Source organism: Protopterus annectens, chromosome 16.part0 (assembly GCF_019279795.1).
Source record: "Protopterus annectens isolate FY-2018-M chromosome 16.part0, PAN1.0, whole genome shotgun sequence".
In the NCBI taxonomy this organism is placed as follows: Eukaryota; Metazoa; Chordata; order Ceratodontiformes; family Protopteridae; genus Protopterus; species Protopterus annectens.
The window spans coordinates 339288544-339309728 of record NC_056750.1 but is presented as its reverse complement, the minus strand read 5'-3'; the positions used below and the strand labels follow the sequence as shown (position 1 = coordinate 339309728).

General features: G+C 42.6%; 1 protein-coding gene across 1 annotated transcript in view; it reads left to right on the top strand.

The window, feature by feature from the left end:
* Window positions 1-21185, top strand: part of NUP188 (nucleoporin 188) — a 3305077-nt gene that overhangs the window by 1851155 nt on the left and 1432737 nt on the right. The window contains exon 27 of the mRNA XM_044058121.1: window positions 11323-11429. Within this exon, the coding sequence (XP_043914056.1) occupies window positions 11323-11429 (107 nt within the window). The remainder of the gene's footprint in view (window positions 1-11322; window positions 11430-21185) is intronic.

Sequence of the window (21185 nt, the reverse complement as noted above, 5' to 3'; positions counted from 1 at the left end):
GGGAAATCCAGCGTAATAGCGGACAAGCTGAGCAGGGCAATCTTGTTGCCTCAGGAGTGGTCTCTCAACCAACATGTTGCGGACATGATTTTCCGCAAATGGGGCTAGCCTTGCTGCAACCTCTTTGCCAGTCACATCATTACCAAATGCAGAAGCTACTTTGCCCTGATACCACCTCCGAGACATCCCCCGAGAGACTCACTCTTTCATGATTGGCCTCCGGGTCTCCTATATGCATTCCCTCCAATTCCATTGATACCCAGGTTTTTACAGAAAGCAAAGTCTCTGGGAAGGACTGTTATCCTTATAGCCCCCCCATTGGCCTCGACAGATTTGGTTCCCTTTTTTTCACCATCAGTTGCTGGAGGATCTGTGGATCCTGGACCAGTTCCAGACCTCCTGACACACCCATCAGGGGACCTCCATCCTTCACTGCAGTCTCTAAAGCTGACTGCTTGGCTGATCCACTTCCCCAAATAGCCAGGCTTCATTCCCTGTCAGATGACACAAGACAAATTCTATTGTCCTCTCATAAGCCATCCACCAGAGAACTATATCGCAGTAAATGGAAAAGGTCTCCATCTGGGCCAGCATACAAAAAAATTGACCCTTTCCGAGCTCCTTTGTCATCCATTTTAGAGTTTTTGGCAATGATTTTTAAGGAAGGAGCAGCAGCTGCCACAGTTCTGGTTCAGTTTGCTGCCATATCTAATTTCCACCTTGGATTGGATGGGTTAAATATTGTGGCTCATAAGTTATCTAAAGTTTTTCTCAAAGGTGTTTTTCACATGAGGCTTCCTGTCAGAACCCCATATTCTCCTTGGAATATGAATTTTATGCTATCTCAAATAATTCCCCCCCCCCCCCCCCCTTCGAACCAGCATCATCTTGTGATCTCACATTTTTGTCCTGGAAAACTATTTTTCTACTGGCCATTACTTCTGCCTGCAGAGTGTCAGAACTTCAAGCATTGTCTATCAGACCTCCTTATATGATTTTCCATGCTGATTGAGTATCTCTCAGAACAAACCCCTCCTTTTTGCCTAAAGTCTGTTCATAGTCCAATATCAATCAGGTCATTAGGTTGCCAGTCTTTTTTCCCAACCATTCCAACAAATTAGAATACATGCTGCACAAACTTGACGTGCACAGACAGCTCAGATTTTATCTTGATAGAACTAAGGATATTAGGAAATCAGATCAACTTTTTGTATCCTTTTCGGAGGCCAGAAAATGTAGACTAGTGGCCAAAACAACCCTTTCAAAATGGTTATCGGATTGTGTATCATTTGTTCATGCAACTGCTAACATACCTTTGCCACACAAAGTAAAGGCTCATTAATCCTGACCCTTTTCTACGTCTTCTGCTTTTCAAGCCAAATTGCCCGTTGATAACATTTGTACTGCAGCCACTTGGTCTAAGCCTCATGCTTTTATCACTCATTACAAAGTGGATAAGGCTTCCAGAGACAGGTCTTTTGGTTCTACGGTCCTGAAAAATGTACTCCCGTGAGCCAACCAGGATTGTGGGTGCTAGGGACGCTACCCATCGGTGAGAATAAACGGCAAGATTTAACAACTTCACATAAAGAAGTTATATACTCACCATAACGTTCCATGTGAGTTGTTTATCTCGCCTTTATTCTCACGTCCCTCCCTCCATCCCCCTCCTGGCTGACAGTTGACCTAGAGGCTAGTATTATCCTGGTTGTTCAATACTTCTTCTTTCTTTGGGAGTTCACCCCTTACAGGGTTATATGTACACACAGCAAACAAGATCTGAGGTAATTCCAGCAGTGCATCATGGGATAAGGGGCTTGGTCTCGAGCTACTGGTAAACCTTGAGCTTTGCTAACGGCCATGTCGGAGCTGAGGATCTGCTCCGACCCCATCAGTGAATAAAGGCGAGATAAACAACTCACATAGAACGTTATGGTGAGTAGATAACTTCTTTTTTTTTTTCCTACGAGCTCAGTCCTTTAATTCTCGCATTTTTGAAGCATCCTTTTCTTGAGTAGCCTCGTAGTCGGCCTGTCTTTTCCTCATTTTCACCTCAGATTTTTGCAGTTTTGTCAACACATTTGAATATTTTTTTAAAGCCTCTTCCATTTTAACAACCTTTTGTTATTTCAGTTGCTAAACTCCTTCAGTGTTGTGTTTATTGTAATCAGCTCTGAGCATATCTGACTTATTTTTTCCTCTAGATTATTGGAAACCATGCCTTGCACCAAATCTGGAGCTTGAACTGCTTTCTGCTGAGCAGCTGCAGGATTTTTCCTAATCATTGTTTTCTGTTCACCTTTTCTAGTTGGTTTTCTTTCAGGCTGTAATTTTACTCAAGCTTTGACAGTATCATTGGCTGATGTTTCTCAGTTTGATGTTCATAGTGTTTCACTGTTGCAGTCATTACACTTGGGTTATCCTGCTGGTAGGCTACCCGCAGTTGGCCTGAATTCCAAGGTCTTGGTCCGGCGTCGGTTGCTGTCACCTCTTCCCTGACGTCAGTGCGCTAGGGGTATAAAAGATGCAGCCGACGCCATTTTCTTCAGTCTTTCTTGCCGCGCGGTGCCCAAAGCAAAAGCAGTTTGCAAGTCGGCAGACTGCTGAGATTTTCGTGTTCGAATTTCAGATCCGAAGTCTTCATTTAAAGCTAAGTACCCCATTGGGGAAACTTTTTTCTTGCTCCAGACCTTTGTCAAAAAAAGTTAATTGAATTTCTTGTGGGAAGCAAATACCTCATAAGGACTTCCATTCTTATTGTATTCCTTGCCTAGGCCCTGATCACGGCGTTGCTAATTGCAGGTTTTGTGCTAGATTTAGCCAACGCACTATTAAGCATCGGTACGATTTTGCTTTTCATTACTTTGGCCGAAGATTTAATTACACTATGTCGTTGGATAGCCATCCGACTACCGCAAGGAAAAGGACAGGTATCCGAGGTCCAAAACTGACGACGAGGCTTCTTCTAAGCCAGTCGCAGGTTCGCCTGTTCTCAGGCGCTTTCACAGCCCCTGACGCCTGCTACTTCAGAGCCGCAGGCCGCTTCCGACTTCCACTTGGAGCCGACTAGGCCGTTGGAAACTCAAGGTATTGGAGACACTGAAAATATTCCCTCAGATGAGTCCGGAGCCGCTGAGCAGGCATTGACTTCTGAGGGTGTTTTCAGGCCTACACAGTTATATGTAAAACCGACTACAGCTTCAAAGCAAAGACTAAAACACCACTAAAGACAAAGAAACAAGTGCAGCAATCCCATGGTCAGGCCTCCATGCCTAAAAAACAGATGCTCAAAATGGCCGAAGACCTAATTACTTTGATCAGGGATTCCCATCCCCCTCCTGACAAGAGGCCCTAGGCAAGAGGCAGAATATGAATCTTCAGATCAGGTTTCCATTTCCTCTGACTCCTCGTCTTAACAGGAATACTCTCTTCCTCCCTATGAGGATTCTGATGCTGAAGAATCTATCCCTTCAGCCTCTCCTCCTGAGGATTATTCTTTTGGGGAAACCCTGCATACCATGAGGGAGCACTTTCACTGGGAGAGCCAAGAGTACTCAGAATCTAAGAAAAGGCTCAGAGACTTTCTTTTACTACCTCAGCACAGACCTCTTGCTATTCCCCCTGTTCTAGACATTATAGATTATGTATTTTCAGAGTTCGGCCTGTCTCCTGACTCTTTACCCCCTGCACCTGTTAAGCCAGAAAGATACTACAGGGTTCCAGATTCACATAAATTTCTTTATAAATACCCTGCTGCTGACCCAGAAACTATATCTCAGGGTCCCAAAGGGGTCAAGGCTTCCACTGCAAAAAACCCTATCCCCCCGATAGGGATTCAAGGGCACTGGACAGATGGGGGAAAAAAGTTTACACTTCTGCTACCTTGGCTGTAAGGGCTTTAAATTGTCAGTTTCATATGCTTAAATATCAGCAGTACTTAATGTCACTGCTAAAACAGAAAATGTTGACAAATTCTGAATGTGCAGAAAACAAGGAAATGCAGGATTTATTGCATGCAGCTGAACAAGTGGGAAAGCATACTTTGCAATGTGGTTTTGATTCTCTGGAGGCCTCTTGCAGGGCCGCTGTTACGGGTTCTGTCATTAGGAGACATGCTTGGTTAAAGAAACAGAATCTGCCTGATCATGTTAAAGCAAAATTATTGGATGCTCCATTACAGCATGATACTTTGTTTGGTGTTAAAGCAGAAGAGGTGTTGAAGAAAATGGAGGATAAAGCGAAATCTATGCAGACAGTTAAGGATTTCTTACAGGTACAGCCACCCAGATTTAGCAGGAACTGGCCTGCAAAGAATTGGTCCTTTTCAGTGTCATACAGGCCACAAAGAGGCAGATACAAACACCCTAGAGGCAGATCCCAGCCTCAAGGCTCATACAGGCCTAAACAATGGGGTGCTTCTACCTCCAAAAGCAGAGAAGAGAAATCACAGCCATATAGGAAACAGTCCCAATGACTTTCCTCTGCCAGTACCAAACACTTATCTTTTGGCAGCCCCCTTAGGGGGAAAACTAGCACTTTTTTCACAAAATTGGCACGTGATCACCCAGGACAAATGGGTCTTGAATGTAGTGTCTCAGGGCTACCGGTTCCACTTTCACACCCTGCCAAGGACAAAAGGTATGCCAGACCTGCCACACAATCAATGGGCAGAGGCACAAAAGCAAGTTTCATCCCTCATGGACATGAGGGCTATTCAGCGAGTACCACAGCAAGAGCAGGGACAAGGATTTTACTCAAGACTTTTCTTGGTACCCAGAAAGGACAAAGCCTGGAGACCAGTACTGGACCTGTCTATTCTAAACACATTTCTGGACATTCCAAAATTCAAAATGTTGACTCTGCAGCAGCTTCTGCCCATGCTGGGCAAGAAGGCTTGGCTTGTAACTTTGGACCTAAAAGAGGCATATCTGCATGTCCCAATCAGACAATCTTGCAGAAGATACCTCAGATTCATAGCTGGCTCAATGCACTACCAATTCTCTGCACTGCCCTTTGGCTTATCTACTGCGCCCAGGGTCTTCACAAAATGCTTGGCACCAGTAATTGCTTTTTGCAGACAGAGGAATTAAAATATACCCTTACTTGGACGACTGCCTTATTCAAGCAGAGAACAAGGACATTCTACTAAAGCGTCTGGCGTTTGTAAAACGATTACTAATTTGTCTAGGGTACACAGTAAACGAAAACAAATCAAAACTAGTACTCTCGCAACAGATAATATTCCTGGGTTCAAGCTTAAATAGAACTGCCCAGATGGCTTATCTCACGCCAGACAGACAAAGGCAACTGACTTCTTACTTCAAAATGTTGGCAACAAAGACCCAATTATCTGCAAGAAAAATTCTGCAGGCTTTGGGCTTCATGGCATGCTGCATTCTGCTAATTCCATATGCAAGACTGCATATGAGGAAACTACAGTGGTATCTAAAAAGTGTTTGGACTCAACATTGCCACAGCCTGGAAACTTTAATTACCCTCATTCCCTGCCTGCAACAGGAGTTTCGATGGTGGGCACAGGCCTGTCACCACAACAAGGGACAGCCATTCACTTTACCCACAGCCAGGCAGACACTAACAACAGATGCATCAGATTATGCCTGGGGGGCCCACATGGCAGGAAAATGTATTCAGGGCACTTGGCCCGCAAGCCAAATGCATCTTCATATCAATCAAAAAGAGATGCTAGCTGTTCAGAATGCCCTGACAGCCTTCGAGGATCTACTTTATCCAGGACAACTGCTGATAAAGACGGACAATACTATAGTCATGTGGTACATAAACAAGCACTGAGGCACACATTCCTACCCCCTCTGCAGACAAGCCATGACTTTGCGGAACACAGCATTGACTTATCAAGTACATCTACAAGCACAATTCCTGCCAGGAAAGACAAATACTCTGGCAGACGAACTGAGCAGAATCCTCAAGAGTGGAAACTGGATCCACAAATCTTCAGCATGATAAGGAAATGGGGATGCCCAGACATAGATCTATTTGCCTCCCCTCACAACTGCCAGCTACAGAGATTCTGCACAAGGACTTATCACAAGCAAGCATGGAAAGTGGATGCTCTATCATTCAGCTGGAAAACCCTTACAGTATATGCCTTTCCTCCACTGCCTCTCTTCCCCAAGGTACTCCTAAAGGTCAGACAAGAAAAGCCAAAAATTATTCTGATTGCCCCAGACTGGCCCCGCCAACATTGGTACCCAATCCTAAAGAGCTTGTCTCAAGGCCCAGCCTGGACATTACCTCAAAATCCTCACTTACTGACCCAGCAAAACATTCAGATCCTGCACAGCCAACTCAGAACCCTAAATCTGGCAGCATGGCGGATAATGTAACCATTCAGAACGCACCTCTCTCTAGAGCGGTTATGGATGTTATTTTGGAGACCAGGAGGCCCAGCACCAGAAAATCTTATGCAGAAAAGTGGAAGAGATTCTGTGCTTGGAACCAAGCACAAGGAATTGACACGCTTATACCAAACATTCCTCAGATTTTACAATACCTAACCGAGATGCTGGACAAAGGCCTATCCTTTTCATCAATTAAGATCCATGCCTCTGCCATTTCAGCTCATTACAATACGGACCCACCTATCTTTTCACATCCACTGCTAAGGCAGTACCTCAGAGGGGCCAAAAACATAAGACCTCCAAGGAGAGTGCCAGTACCTGCATGGGACCTCAATTTTGTCTTGGAAAAACTCACACTGCCTCCTTTTGAGCCAGCTAATACAGCTGAAATAAAATTCTTACTATGGAAAACAGTTCTGCTCCTAGCAATAACTTCGGCAAGAAGAGTCAGAGTTACAGGCACTAATGGCTGTGGAACCTTTTATAATTTTCCATCCAGATAGGGTTTCTCTGAGGAAAAACCCAACCTTTATGCCTAAGGTAGTGTCCAGTGTGGCTCTTAACCAAACCATTAATTTGCCTACCTTTTATCCAAACCCACAGAATAGGAGGGAGAGACTTCTGCATTCTTTGGACATACACAGACAGCTATGCTTCTACTTGGACAGAACTAAAGCTTTCAGAAAGCCTGAGCAACTCTTAGTGGCATATGCTGCAGGATCACAAGGAAAGGCCATCTCAAAGCAGACCATTTCAAAATGGATAGGCCACTGCATTTGTTTCTGCTATTCACAACATGTCAAATCAGTGCCTAAGGGCATTAGGCCGCATTCAACCAGAGCAGCAGCCACTTCAGCAGCCATCCTCAGAGAAGTACCAACCACAGACATTTTAGAGGCTGCAACTTGGACTTCAGTGCACACTTTTACAAAGCACTACCACTTGCCTCTTTACTCTAAATCCAGAGCAGGCTTTGCCACTGCAGTTCTGCAGGGCCTCATAGCCACTCCTAATTCTATTTAGGCCCAGCCACCCAACCTCAACTTTGGGATTCAACCCAAGTGTAATGACTGCAACAGTGGAACACTATGAACATAGTACAGTTGTGTACCTACCATAAATGTAGATGTTCGAGTGTATTTACTGTTGCAGTCCAGGTTACCCACTTACCATCCCCCTTTCTTTGCTGGGACTTATCTCTGTACTTCTCTATTCTATACAACCTATGTGGTATATTTGCTTGTGGATGAAGGTAATGTTTATGTTGGTGCATGCATTTTTAGTAGCATAATTTTTAGCCTACCCTTTTGGGGGCACCTGACATCTGGGGCAAGAAAAACTGAAGAAAATGGCATCGGCTGCATCTTTTATACCCCTGGCGCACTGACGTCTGGGAAGAGGTGACAGCAACCGATGCCGGACCAAGACTCTGGAATTCAGGCCGACTGTGGGTAGCCTGCCAGCAGGATAACCCAAGTGTAATGACTGCAACAGTGAATACACTCGAACATCTACATTTATGGTAGGCACACAACTGTACTTTCTCACACTGGGAAAGGGGAAGTTGAGCTGTTCATCAGTGTGCAACCATCTTGGGAGTTCTTAATTAAAAGCTTTGACAAATCCAAAAACTATTCAGATCACGTACCAATAAAAACTTAAAGATGCAGGGGTAATGAAGTAAAAATGAGACACTGTTGCTTGCCTATTTACCTGTTAGAGGGAAACATTTAAGAAGTGGATATTGGAAATTATTTTGAGACTTGTTAGGGAAAATGGAAATGCTGTCACAAAGGGTAGATATTGATTAGGATACAATTAAATAAAAAGGGAATTTAGAAATAGGGCAGAAATAAGAGAAAGATATGGGAAAGAAGTAATGGGAATTATTCAGAAGAGCTGACAAATGTTAAAGTATTGCAGAAAGAAGAGAATCAAAAAATTCCAGGGACTTGGGTAACAGAAAGGAGAGGGGATTGTCACCAAACTTAGGAGTAGATTCTCTAGTGGATATTGGGGATATTTCAGAAATGATATGGAACTTTTGAAACTGCCCTAGTGGCTCATCCTTCTGTAGGACCTTTTCCTTTTTCAAAAGAACTTTAATACGTTTCCAGCTTAGTTTAGGAATACTCCAGACAGCAGCAGCGTGGATATTCACAAAATGTTACAATCAGGAACCTTTGTTTAAAAAAAAAAAAAAAAAAAAAAAAGGATCCTTTACCTGTCTACGTTCCCATGGGTAATCTGGTAAGGTTCTATTTATATGTGCTGGCTTACTGATTTAGTGACCCCACCTTCCCTTCGCGCAAAAAAAAAAAATGCAGTCCGTTTGAGTGAAGCGGCAGCAGTAGATGGTAATGCTTTGTCACTATGGCACTAAAGCACCCCCCCCCCTGTTGAAATTTGTTTGCTTTTGTTCATAATTGTACGCCAAGTCATTCTGAATATTTTCGATAGTGTTACTTTACTGTATGGCTCTGTTTATGTATACAGCTGTACATTTCGTTCACCAGAAGCATGCTGTTCCTTAATGCTTTATTATGTTAGCCTTTAAGAATTCAAAACAATGCATGCCAGCACTGTGATATATGGAGATCTTTGGGCCTCCTGTCATCAACACCTATACTACTGCTAGATCAGTAATGGCCTTTCCAGGGCAAGAAAATGGCTACTGAAAAAATGTCTAGTCCAGCACAGTTTTGCTGGTGAGTAAACCAAGATATGATTGTACTGCTACAGTTAACTCTTCTTGAATTTTTTGAGTACCTCTTACAACTGCAGTTAAGTTATGATGGGCCTCTCGCAATGAGCAAATGTGTTGTGGGTGTTTATTGACATTTGAGTACCTGAAAAGTCTGACTGGGTAGGAGCCCATTTTCAGTGAAGGCCCAAGGAGAAAAGTTCCAAAGTATTACAAAAAAAATTCTGAACAATAGTTTTAGTCTTTAAAAATAATACAAAAAAAAACTACAGTTTTAAATAATTATACCAAATTAAGCATAATATGAAAACATTTGTTAAGAATAGATGCAAGTTATATGATGATGATTTAGCCAGGTTTATAGAGAAAGGTAAATTAGTACAATACAAACAGGAATTGCAATACAAAATGAGTTAGACAGGTTTATGGTATATTTAGAGAGAAATTGATAGAAGTAAGCAAGCGAGTGAAGAATAGGAGAGTAAGGAGATTAAGGTACGAGTAGTTATTTGTTCGCACTTAGGGATACAGTTTGTTTGCAATAAACTCATATGTAGCAACTTACCCTGTTGTATTCATCCAGCCATGACTACAAAAATAGTGTTAAAAGGATTCAATATTTGCATTGCAGTTGCTTCTTGCAGTGCGGGGTTCATTTATTTTGTCCTTAATTTTGATGTCTTATAAGTTTTAATAATGTGTTCAATTTAAAGGCCATCTCAAGCATAAAGTGGGTGATAAGTACAGAGCCATTATTATATACTGTGGGTACTTTGCGGGGAAAAATCTGACTAACTATAGTACTGACACTAGTATAAAGCCAAAATAGAAAATGTTCTGTACATATGAAAATCTCCGGAATACAGTGCTGTGTCATTAAAAACAGTAAATATGTTTCAGTTTGGGGAAACTTCATCTGCTGCATTTCCTCAGAACATATTATTAACTTGGAAGTTCTTGCAAATTGTTAGTGGAAATTCTAGCTGAGAAGATGCGTTCTTAACCTCTGCTGCATAGAAATCTATACAAGAGGAAAACTGGGTGCACACTCAACAATGGGAATAAATAAAACTCCACACCCACTGGAAATAACCCCCAAAAGAGCATGTATAGATAAAGAATATGACATATATAGTTTCCCAAAACAAACCATATGAAAAAGATCTGGTAGCATACAGGGATAACGCCCTTACTACAGCTGGGCGACCCAAATTCCGTTAACGACTCAGAACATCTAATGGAGCTGGCAAGGAAGGATGGGAGGGAGCAGCTGGTTCAACCATTTTGGGGGGAGGTGGCTGGGACACACCACTTTGACACCTATTTTCAGGCACTAGGTGACACTCCTGTGGATCCTGGACCTATGGAGTGTACATTGTCATAGCGTACATGTATGAGCTGGAGGAATCATTGTATGGCGGGGTACTTCTGCTACAGCAGCAAATAGCTATGTTTGGGGATCACTGCTTTGGGGGAGGATGTTCTGCTTGGCAAGGAATAGGTTGCTTTGCAGAACTAGCATGGTGGCCCGCTCTCTACAAGCAGACTGTTACTGTTTTAGAATGGAGAGCCAGCTTAGGCTTTCTAGGCAGGAGACTTAGGGCTGTAGGGCTCTCACTTTGTCTGGGAATGCTTAGCCCCCTTTCCAGCTGAACACAAATGAAATGACTGGGCAAAGTCCTGTAGTGAGAAAAAAAGGCAAGCCACACAAGTTCTTGAGACCATTTATACATCTTGATTTTCATTGTCCCCCAAAGATTCTAATTAAACGAAACTCTGCAAAACCAGTCACAGTATATAACCGTATTGCTGGTGAGCACTTACATTTTCTTTTCAGTTGGTTGATCTGGTCTTAAATTGTTTCTTTGAAGCTGTATATTTAAACTTTGATATGAGAACATACCCTGACATACAGCTGGTTTGGTAGTGAGGTGGAATGAACTGCCAAAATGCATGTAGTGGAGGCTAAGCAGGATGACGCACAGCTTTAGATGCATAATAGGGACAGCTGTCATATGTTATCTTCAGCATTCTGACAGACTACAGAGTCCCATGGTTTCCTCCTCTTGCTTTTTATGTAATAAAGTACAATTGGAATTGTTTAGTTGCAGGATTTTCCCAGTGGTTCATTTGTACAGTACTCTGCTCTTTAGCTACTGATCGGCATCCTGTGTAGCGCTGAGTGTTTATACCTTTTATGGAACGCTGTCACAGTTTCATTTTTCAACTGTTTAACAGGTGCTCATGGAAACAATCTCATAGCAGTTTTGGCCAAGTACATCTACCACAAGCATGACCCAGCTCTCCCTCGCCTTGCAATCCAGTTACTGAAAAGATTGGCTACAGTAAGTCACTTTCTTCACTTTTCCCACTACTCTGCAGTTTTTCTGCTTCTGGGCATTCTTTTTTTCTAAAAGATAGACTTAATGTAATTAGCAAACCACTACAACTGCTGGTAGCTAATTTCTTATAAGCATTAGTTGTACTTGAATGGTTAGGATTGTTTTTGCATCTATTTTACAACTGCTTTTTTAACCATTTTTGGCTGCATTACTTGTAGCATTAGACAGTTCTTTATCTGTATTGCTAGGATTATTTATAGCATTAGTTAGCCTTGTTAAATCTTGCATTTGTAAATGTGATCAGACTTGCTGCAATTTCTAAGGAAGATGGTGGGAAAAACCTAGGACTCTTCTGCTGATGGTATATGTGATTCAGTGATGAAGACTTATGTCAGAGTGAGAGTTTAACCAGTATTACATTGATTATGGTGATGCTTTTTCTCTACATTTCCAGCCAGAGTTTGACAGCATAATGTTTTGCTGCAGACAGCAGATAGGAAATGGCAAGAATGTCTGTCAGCTTTAGCCTCGTGCATTTGGAGGAGAATGCTGCAATCTGCAAAGTCCTGTCCCTGTAATAATCATCCTAATTCTGCTTATATAGCAACAAGGTGAAAAATGTGCATCACAAGTGCAACATAATTGCTTAGAAGAAACCTTGCTGACCTTTGCCATGATTGCAACACATTGTGGATTGTGAATAGTGACTCAAGGACAAGTCATGCATATTCCAAAATTCTGGTGAATGGCTAGATGGTATGTACACCCTTGTGATATATGACTGCCATTTTGTCTGGGCTTTTCTTTCAGGGAATTCTACACAAAGAAGGTAATATAGGCTGCAAGCAGTTTAGGTAGATATTTTCCAGGACATCCAAAGCAGGGGAAAGGTCCTCAATGGGCACATCTGACAGTGCCAGTAGTCCTGAAACAATTACTACAAGCGCTGCAACAGTCAGTGGGGTGAGTCTCTGCTTGTGCCACAGACTTGAAAGTTGCTGGCTTTTTCTTGAGCACCAGTGAAATGTGTTTTCACTGACTAGATTGCAGCTGTCTTGGTCATATATGATGCGCTGCGGACATTTATTGTAATCTCCGCCAGCTTGAGTATGTTATAGCATATTAACATGAGTCTAGAGTTTTTGCAAGAGGAAAGAGCAAATCAGTGGAAGAGAAGTTTTGTTTTTTTACTTCCTTTTGCCATGTTTGCTGTAGAAGGTAATGTGCTTGCCTCCAGATGGACAGTTTGCAGGCAGAATCTTGTCCAGCACAACCTCAGCACACAGCAGATACTTGTGACTGGCACTAATGGTATATCATTTTACTTTATTTGCCTAGAGTTTTGATTTAAACTGTGTTTAATTAGTTTTCGTATTCAGTTCTGATGGATACTTTTTAATACCCCCCCCCCCCCCAACATGTTAATTGCCATTAGTCAACCATTCCAATACCAGTCAGCCCATCTGTTCTCTAGTAGGTTGAAAATCAGTTGTGGAAGGCCATCATCCAGGCATTCATCAGGGTTTTTTGTTGCATGGCTGTAATTCTGACCTCTACCCCCAACTGCTGTTTTGCTCACTTGTTTACATGAGGGATTGCTATGCTTTTTTATGGGTGTGCACATTATCAGAATGTTCTCTCTGAAGACTACCACATGAACATGGCTTGGCAATTCAGCATCCCCATTCCACACATTATGTGCTGTGCACCTATTCTTCATTAGGTGCTGCCCCCCCCCCCCCACCTATAAAATTGACAAGACAGTGTCTTCCTCTCATTTCTACCCTCCAGCACGAGTAGAGGCCAGTTGATTTTGGATTTTCTTGGTTGTGGTCAAGATTTCATCCCTGTTTCATGAAGATGGGACTGTTGAGCACTTCAGCACCTTACACTGTGGATCAGAAGATGTTGTGGCATCCTCTGTTATTAATGACCTCTGACACAAAACAGCACGATTGGTTAGGTGCATGGTGATAAGCAGTCATTTTAATTGGCCTGTGCCTGTTGTCATCCTGCTATATGACTGTTCATATGTGATAACCTGTTGATTAGCTTCTGTTGACTTTCCCATTAAACTTTTCCATTCCATTCCTATTCCACTATAGTGTAGGTATTCCAGGATAAATAACTATTGCTTGACATGATTGGGGGGATGCATTTCTCCTATTATTGCAGTCAACAGTCTGTATTGATTCTTTCAGTGCTACAATTTTTGGGTGGGGGTTGTGGAAGAACATTTATATGCATGGCTTTGTATGTTACTGTTTTGTTTTCATCTGTGTCATTCATTGAAGTAATACTGTTATGTGCATTTCTGGTTCCTGTGGAAGGTTGAGGGTTCACATAATGAATTGTTTACTTCACAGACACTAGGTTCACGGTTTGATTCTAACGGTTGGTCACTATCTGGTTATTGACTAAGCATGTAATAGTCTGGGGACTAATTGCCTAGTACTTGCCTATTAACTTAATTACCTATGTCAGTTGGTTGATGCAGGCATAGAGGATTGCATTAGATATGTGTCTGTTTTACATTTAGTCTTAAGTATTCAAGACTTGGCAGTTGTACAAGTGGATATGTTTTTCCAAACTACTTTATACTGTAATATGGTCATCTAATCCTTAGTTCAAATAACTGCATTCACTTTCTTGGGTTTGCACATTTACAGTGTTGAATACTATTGGCCAGCGTTTATCTTAGTGACCTTATTGTGCAATGCATACATGCTTCATTTCTTATTTGCAGATGTCTTTCTGTTGGTGACCATATTCATGATTATATACATGATGTGTCAACAATATATGTTAATTTAACACTTGGACATCCATGAGTCAACCATCTGTATAAATATTTTGAAGCTATATGTAAATGTAATGCATGTCTTAGACGATCTTTTATAACTTTAAGAATCCCTGAATTGTGGAATAGGCTTCCCCCTTTGGTTAGATGTATGCCAGTCTGCACACATTTAAATATAATCTGGATCACAGGGTATATAATCATGCAGTAAGGGAATGTATATTCTTTGACCCAAACACAGTTTTCATCCTTTTGAACTTATGAAATTGAGAGACAGAAATAGTCGGTCAGTTCAGTAACTCAACTGTGACAGACTTGTAGGTTGCATACTCTTTTTAAGGGAGAGAGCAGGAAGATGATTCAGCAGTGTTCTGTAAAAAAAAAAAAAAAAAAAAAAAAGAAAGCCACCAGAAGCAGTCATGATAAAGAAGTGAAATCATCTTTTGTAATTTGTTATCCATACTACAGATGAAAAAAGCTGTTTAATAGAAATATCAGTTTGTCTTGAGTGACAAGAACTTTGGTGAGGCAAGTGTCAAATTAAGTTGTACAGTGAATGCCAAGAAAAGTTTCTGGAGAGATGTCCCAAGGATCCTTCATTGAGGATGTTATGAGATCAGAGCATCTAGTGGAGCAGTTGATTTATTGAGACTGCCACTCCAGATATTTCTGCACCAGTAACAGCGTGCAACTATAATGCATGCAGTTTTCAAGATGTGAAGGATTGTTGAGCCATCTGGATGTAGTGACAATTACACAAGAATCGTAAAAGGAAAGAGAAGTACTACAGTGATTTTAGATGGTATAGTAAAAGTTTAATGTAGTGTATAACCAAGATGCCTGTAAAGCACTAAGTATTCCATATAATGGGAATTGCTTCCAAAGAAACATTTATAAGATTGCTGCCACATTTATATACAGTGTAAAACAAAATGATAGATCAAGAAACTGCTCAAATGCAGTTGACTGAGGCCAGAGAGTAACAGTAATGCTCAAAGAACTAAAGGGGCAGTGTTCACATTGGCAGGAAGAAGTGTTGTTGTTTTTGGCTTTTTCCTAGTAAGGGGCCACCACAGCGGAACTCCGGTCCACTAATGATTGGCAGTAGATTTTTTTTACGAAACGCCGAGGTGCAAGCTCGACGCCCAACCTTCAACGAAGGCATGCCCATTTACGCACGCATGTCTTTAGAATGCTACCCAACCGCGGGGAGGACATGCAGACTCCACACAGAAGGCACTCCCAAGCCAAGCCGAGAATCGAACGGGAGAAGCTCTTGCTGTGAGGTAACAATGCTACCGCCGTACCATTGGCAGGAAGAAATAAAGTAGCAGAATTCCACAGCCCATATACATTTTAGAAGTTTGTCAGAGTACCTCTTCAGGTTTAGGTATCAAGATGTTTTGTTCTGTTATTGCTAAGACTTCAGAATTGTAGACATTTTAAGCTAAGTTACGTTGATTGTGTGTGGAGAAGCAAATTTAATGTGGTGAGAAAAGAAATTGGGAAGGGTTTAACTAGTCCTTTTCACCTGAAGTGAGGATTTGAAAGATCAAAAGAGAGGTAGACTGGTTAGAGTCCCTTTGATGTGACAGAGGACAGTGTGTAGTGTGAAAAACTACTAGTTCCAAGTAGTGATAAAATCTGATTGTAGGATGTTCTTCATCTCACATTGCTGCAGTCCTTACATATGGGTAGTCCGCTGTCCTCGGTCGGCCCGAATACCAAAGTATTAGGCTGACGTCGGTCATGGGCGCTCAGATCTGACATCAGAGCGTCAGGGTATAAAAGCGCATGACCGACGTCATATCCCCAGTCTTTTTTGCCGCATGGTCCGATGCAGAAGCAGCGTTGCAAGTGCCGTTCGGCGTTCTGAAATTTTCGTATTCTGAGTTTCAGACCGAAACCAAGTTGGGCTAAGTACCCCGTTGGGGAATATTTTTGTTTTTCTTGCCTCAGTTAATTCCGGATGTCAGAAAAAGTGAATAATTGTATTTCTTGTGGGAAACAGATACCGCATAGGGATTATCACTCTCTTTGCATTCCTTGTTTGGGACCGGACCACGACGTAGTCGGGTGTCGGTTTTGTGCTAGGTTTAATAAGCGCACTATAAAAAGAAGGTTAGATTGTGCTAGGTTAGTCTTTGGTAAGCGGTGTAATTATAATATGCCGTCGGATCCTCCGACGCCCGCTTCTGAAGAAGCGCAAAGACAAATCCTTGAAACCTAGACAGGTTGATTCGTCCGTTTCGGACGCCGGTCCTGCAGAAACTACAGTGGAGCAGGTGGATCCGGCTGAAGTTTCTGTTTGGTCTCAGGGGGAAACTTTGATTTTGCAGGATGTGGCCTCACAGGAGTCAGGTCAAGCTGAAGGGGCCTCTCAGGTTACTGTTCTCCCTTCTATGCCTAAGGTGGTTAGGCCTTCTGCTACTATTTCTAAGGCTTCTTCTAAGGGCAGGTCTGTTTTGCCTTCCTCTGGTGTCCCTCCAGGTACTTCAGGGTCTGTGCCTAAAAAGCACATGCTTAAAATGGCAGAAGATTTGATTACTTTAATTAGAGGTTCTATGCCCTCCTGATAAGAGGCCCAGGGTGGAGCCAGAGTTGGAAAGTTTGGATCAGGCCTCAGATGACTCAGACTCTTCTGCTGAAGATATTCAAGATTTTGCCCCTTATTCGATTCTGATGCAGAGGATTCCACTCCTTCTGCTTCTCCTCCAGAGGATTTTTCATTTTCAGAAACTCTGCATTCCATGAGGGAGCATTTTAGGTGGGAAGGACAGGATTTCTCTGATTCACGGAAGAGGCTTAGGGAATTCTTGTTTTTACCACAGCATAGACCCTTGGCTATACCTCCTGTTTTGGATGTTGTTCAAGATGTTTTCTCGGAGGCTTCCTTTAATCCAGATTCTTTGCCTCCTGCGCCAGTTAAACCGGACAGGTATTACAGGGTGCCTGAGGCTCATAAATATCTGTATAAGAGTCCTAGGGCGGACTCAGAAACTATTAGTCAGGGGCCTAAGGGTGTTAGAGCTTCGGTTGTAAAGAATCCGGTTCCTCTAGATAAGGAAGCTAGAGCTTTGGATAGATGGGGTAAGAAGGTGTATACCTCTTCTACTTTAGCAATGAGGGCTTTAAATTGCCAGTTTCATATGTTGAAATATCAGAATTTCCTCCTTTCTCAGCTAAAATCTAAAGTGGATGCTTTGGCAGAGGGCATAGAGTGTAAAGAATTGCAGGATTTAGTACATGTCTCTGAACAGGTGGGTAAGCATTCTTTGCAGTATGGTTTTGATGCTGTACAGGCCTCTTCTAGGGTGGCTGCCACTGGTTCAGTTCTTCGTAGGCACGCCTGGCTTAAGGATCAGAATTTGTCCGAGCATGTTAAAACTAGAATTCTGGATGCCCCTTTACAGTCTGAAGTTTTGTTTGGTCCCCCTGTGGAGTCGGTTTTGAAGAAAATGGAAGACAAGGCTAAGTCCATGCAGACTGTTAAAGATTTTTTGCAGGTGCAACCTCCAAAGTTTAGTAGAAATTGGCCTACTTAAGGGGTGGACCTACCCTTCTTCTGATTCTCAGTCTAGGGGTAGATCTAGACGTGGCAGGGGCAGAGCCCACAGTACATTCAGACCTAGAACTTGGAGTTCACCTGCACAATCTGCAGGTGAGGGCAGGGGCCAGTCCTTTCGTAAACAGGCCCAATGACCTGCATTTTCAGCTGCCAGATTCTTCTTCCCTGGCAGCTCCTTTGGGAGGAAAGTTAGCACTCTTCAAGCAAAACTGGCTTTTAGTCACCCAGGACAAATGGGTATTGGACATCATAAACCGAGGCTACAAGTTCTATTTCCATACATTGCCTCCTTTCAAAGGCATGCCAGACGTTCCTCCTCGGCAAAGGATAGAGGCTCACAAGCAGATTTCTTTACTTCTTCAAATAGGAGCTATACAGCCAGTTCCTCTGTCAGAAGTGGGACTAGGATTTTATTCTCGCCTGTTTCTAGTACCAAAGAAAGGGAACACGTGGAGACCAATTTTGGATTTATCTATCCTCAACACTTATCTGGACATTCCAAAGTTCAAAATGCTGACTTTACAACAGCTTTTACCTCTGTTGGGAAAAGATCACTGGATGGTAACTCTGGATCTCAAAGAGGCTTATCTTCATGTTCCTATCAGGCCCAGTTGCAGGAGGTACCTGCTGGGCTGGAAATTTACATTATCAGCTCTCTGCATTGCCCTTTGGCTTATCTACTGCGCCCAGAGTGTTCACAAAGGTTCTGGCTCCAGTGATAGCCTTTTTCAGGTTAAGAGGAATACAAATTTATCCTTATTTGGACGATTGCCTGATTATTGCACAACACAAAGACGAACTTCTGCATCATCTACAGTATGTGATGGTAGTGTTAAGATGCCTAGGGTATTCTGTGAACGAAACAAAGTCCAGTCTAGTACCCTCTCAGGACATGTGCTTTCTGGGTGTGAGACTGAATACAGCTTCCCAGATGGTCTTTTTGACCCCGGACAAACAAGCCTTTCTCTTTATTTCCATCAAATGTCTCTACAGTCCAGGCTGACTGCAAGGACAGTCCTTCAAGCCTTGGGGTTCATGGCATCTTGTATTCTGGTGCTTCCCAGTGCCAAACTGCATATGAAGAAGCTTCAATGGTATCTCAAAAATGTATGGACACAACACTGCCAAGATCTAGACACTGTCATTCAGATAATACCTTGCATTCAGAAAGAATTTTTGTGGTGGGCTCAGGAATGTCACCTAAACAAGGGACTCTCTGTGACCCGACCAGAGGAGAGTCAGATTGTAACGACAGATGCCTCGGACAAGGCTTGGGGAGCACACCTCAATGGAAAATGGGTGCAAGACACGTGGCCTGTCAGACTTCAACATTTGCATATCAACTTGAAGGAGATGTTAGCAGTCCAATTTGCATTGATGGCTTTCAAGGACTTACTTCACCCAGGACAGGTGTTGATTCAAACAGACAACACTACTGTCATGTGGTACATCAACAAGCAAGGGGGAACCCATTCTTACCCTCTTTGCAGGCAAGCGATGATTTTGTGGGAGACTGCTCTCAGTTTACACCTCAATCTTCAGGCAAGGTTTCTACCAAGAGCACAGAACTCCTTAGCGGATGTGTTGAGCAGACAAATTGTGGATCCTCACGAGTGGAAACTGGATCCTCATGTGTTTCAAAAGTTGACAGTGTTATGGGGGACTCCAGACATAGATCTGTTCGCTTCTCCACTAAATTACCAGTTGCCAAACTTTTGCACAAAAAGGTTTCATCCCACAGCTTGGAAGGTGGATGCTCTATCATTCAGTTGGAGCAATCTTCATGTCTATGCCTTTCCACCTCTGCCTCTCATTCCCAGGGTACTCCTGAAGGCCAGAATAGACAAGCCATCCATGATTCTGATAGCGCCGGATTGGCCTCGTCAGCACTGGTACCCACTACTGAGGTGTTTGGTACGGGAGCCTCCATGGCCTCTGCCTTTGATTCCGCATCTTTTGTCTCAGGAGGGCAATCACTTCCTCAATGTCAAGATTCAGTCTCTGCATCTCACAGCCTGGCATATTCTGTTTTAGACCCTGGAGGGTCTCAGCTTCCACAACAAGTTTTGAATGTTATTTTGGAGGCCAGAAGGCCTAGTAGAAGGAAAGTTTACTCTGATAAATGGAGGAGATTTTTTCTTTGGAGCAAAGCAAAGGACTTTGATGTTTCCAAGCCTGATTTAAGTGTTTCTCTTCAATATCTTACTGAGTTATTGGACAAGGGTTTGTCTTTCTCCTCGATAAAGGTTCATGCTGCAGCCATTTCTGCTCACTATGACTGTGACCCTCCTTTATTTTCCCATCCTTTGTTTAAGCAATTTCTTAGAGGGGCAAAGAACATAAGACCCCCACATAGAGCTCCTACTCCTGCTTGGGATCTCATTTTTGTGTTGGAAAAGCTTACTCTACAACCTTTTGAGCCTGCAGCTACTGCCGAGTTAAAGTATTTATCATGGAAGACTGCTTTTTTGTTGGCCATTACCTCTGCAAGAAGGGTTTCTGAATTACAGGCCCTTATGGCAGTGGAACCTTTCCTGATTTTTCATAAGGATAGGGTATCTTTGCACTAATCCTTCCTTTATGCCTAAAGTGGTTTCTAGTGTGTCCTTGAACCAAACTATTCATTTGCCTACTTTTAGGCAAACCCCAAAATAAAGGGGAGAAGATTTTGCATACTTTGGATATTCACAGGCAGTTACGTTATTATTTGAGCAGAACCAAGGGGTTCAGGCAGTCTCAGCAGTTGTTTGTTTCTTTTGCTTTGGGTTCTCAGGGAAAACCTGTTTCAAAACAAACTATTTCTAAATGGATTGGGTTTTGTATTTCTTTCTGTTATTCCCATCATGGTAAGGAGATTCCGCGGAATCAGACCTCATTCCACTAGAGCTACTGCCACTTCTACTGCCTTTCTAAGGGGTAGCTACAAAAGATATTTTGGAAGCAGCCACTTGGAGTTCAGTGCATACTTTTTCCAAGCATTACCACCTTCCTCTTTATTCTAAGTCTAGGGCTGGATTTGCCACTGCAATATTACAGGGCATTTTAGCAGCCCCTAATGCTTTATGATTTTGCCATCCTCCCTTTACCTCTGCTTTGGGATTCTACCCATATGTAAGGACTGCAGCAATGTGAGATGAAGAACATAGTACAGTTTTGTACCTACCATAAATGTAGATGTTCAAGATCCACATTGCTGCAGTCCAATTTACCCTCCCTCCTTCCCTCTGTAGTTTGGCATGGTTATATGGTTTGGGTGATGGTTGTTGTTGGGCATGTTTTTGGGAGGTATCCTGTTTTTGGCTGTGGCCTTTCTTTTAGGGCCTTCTGACATCTGGGGCAAGAAAAGACTGAGGATATGACGTCGGTCATGCGCTTTTATACCCTGACGCTC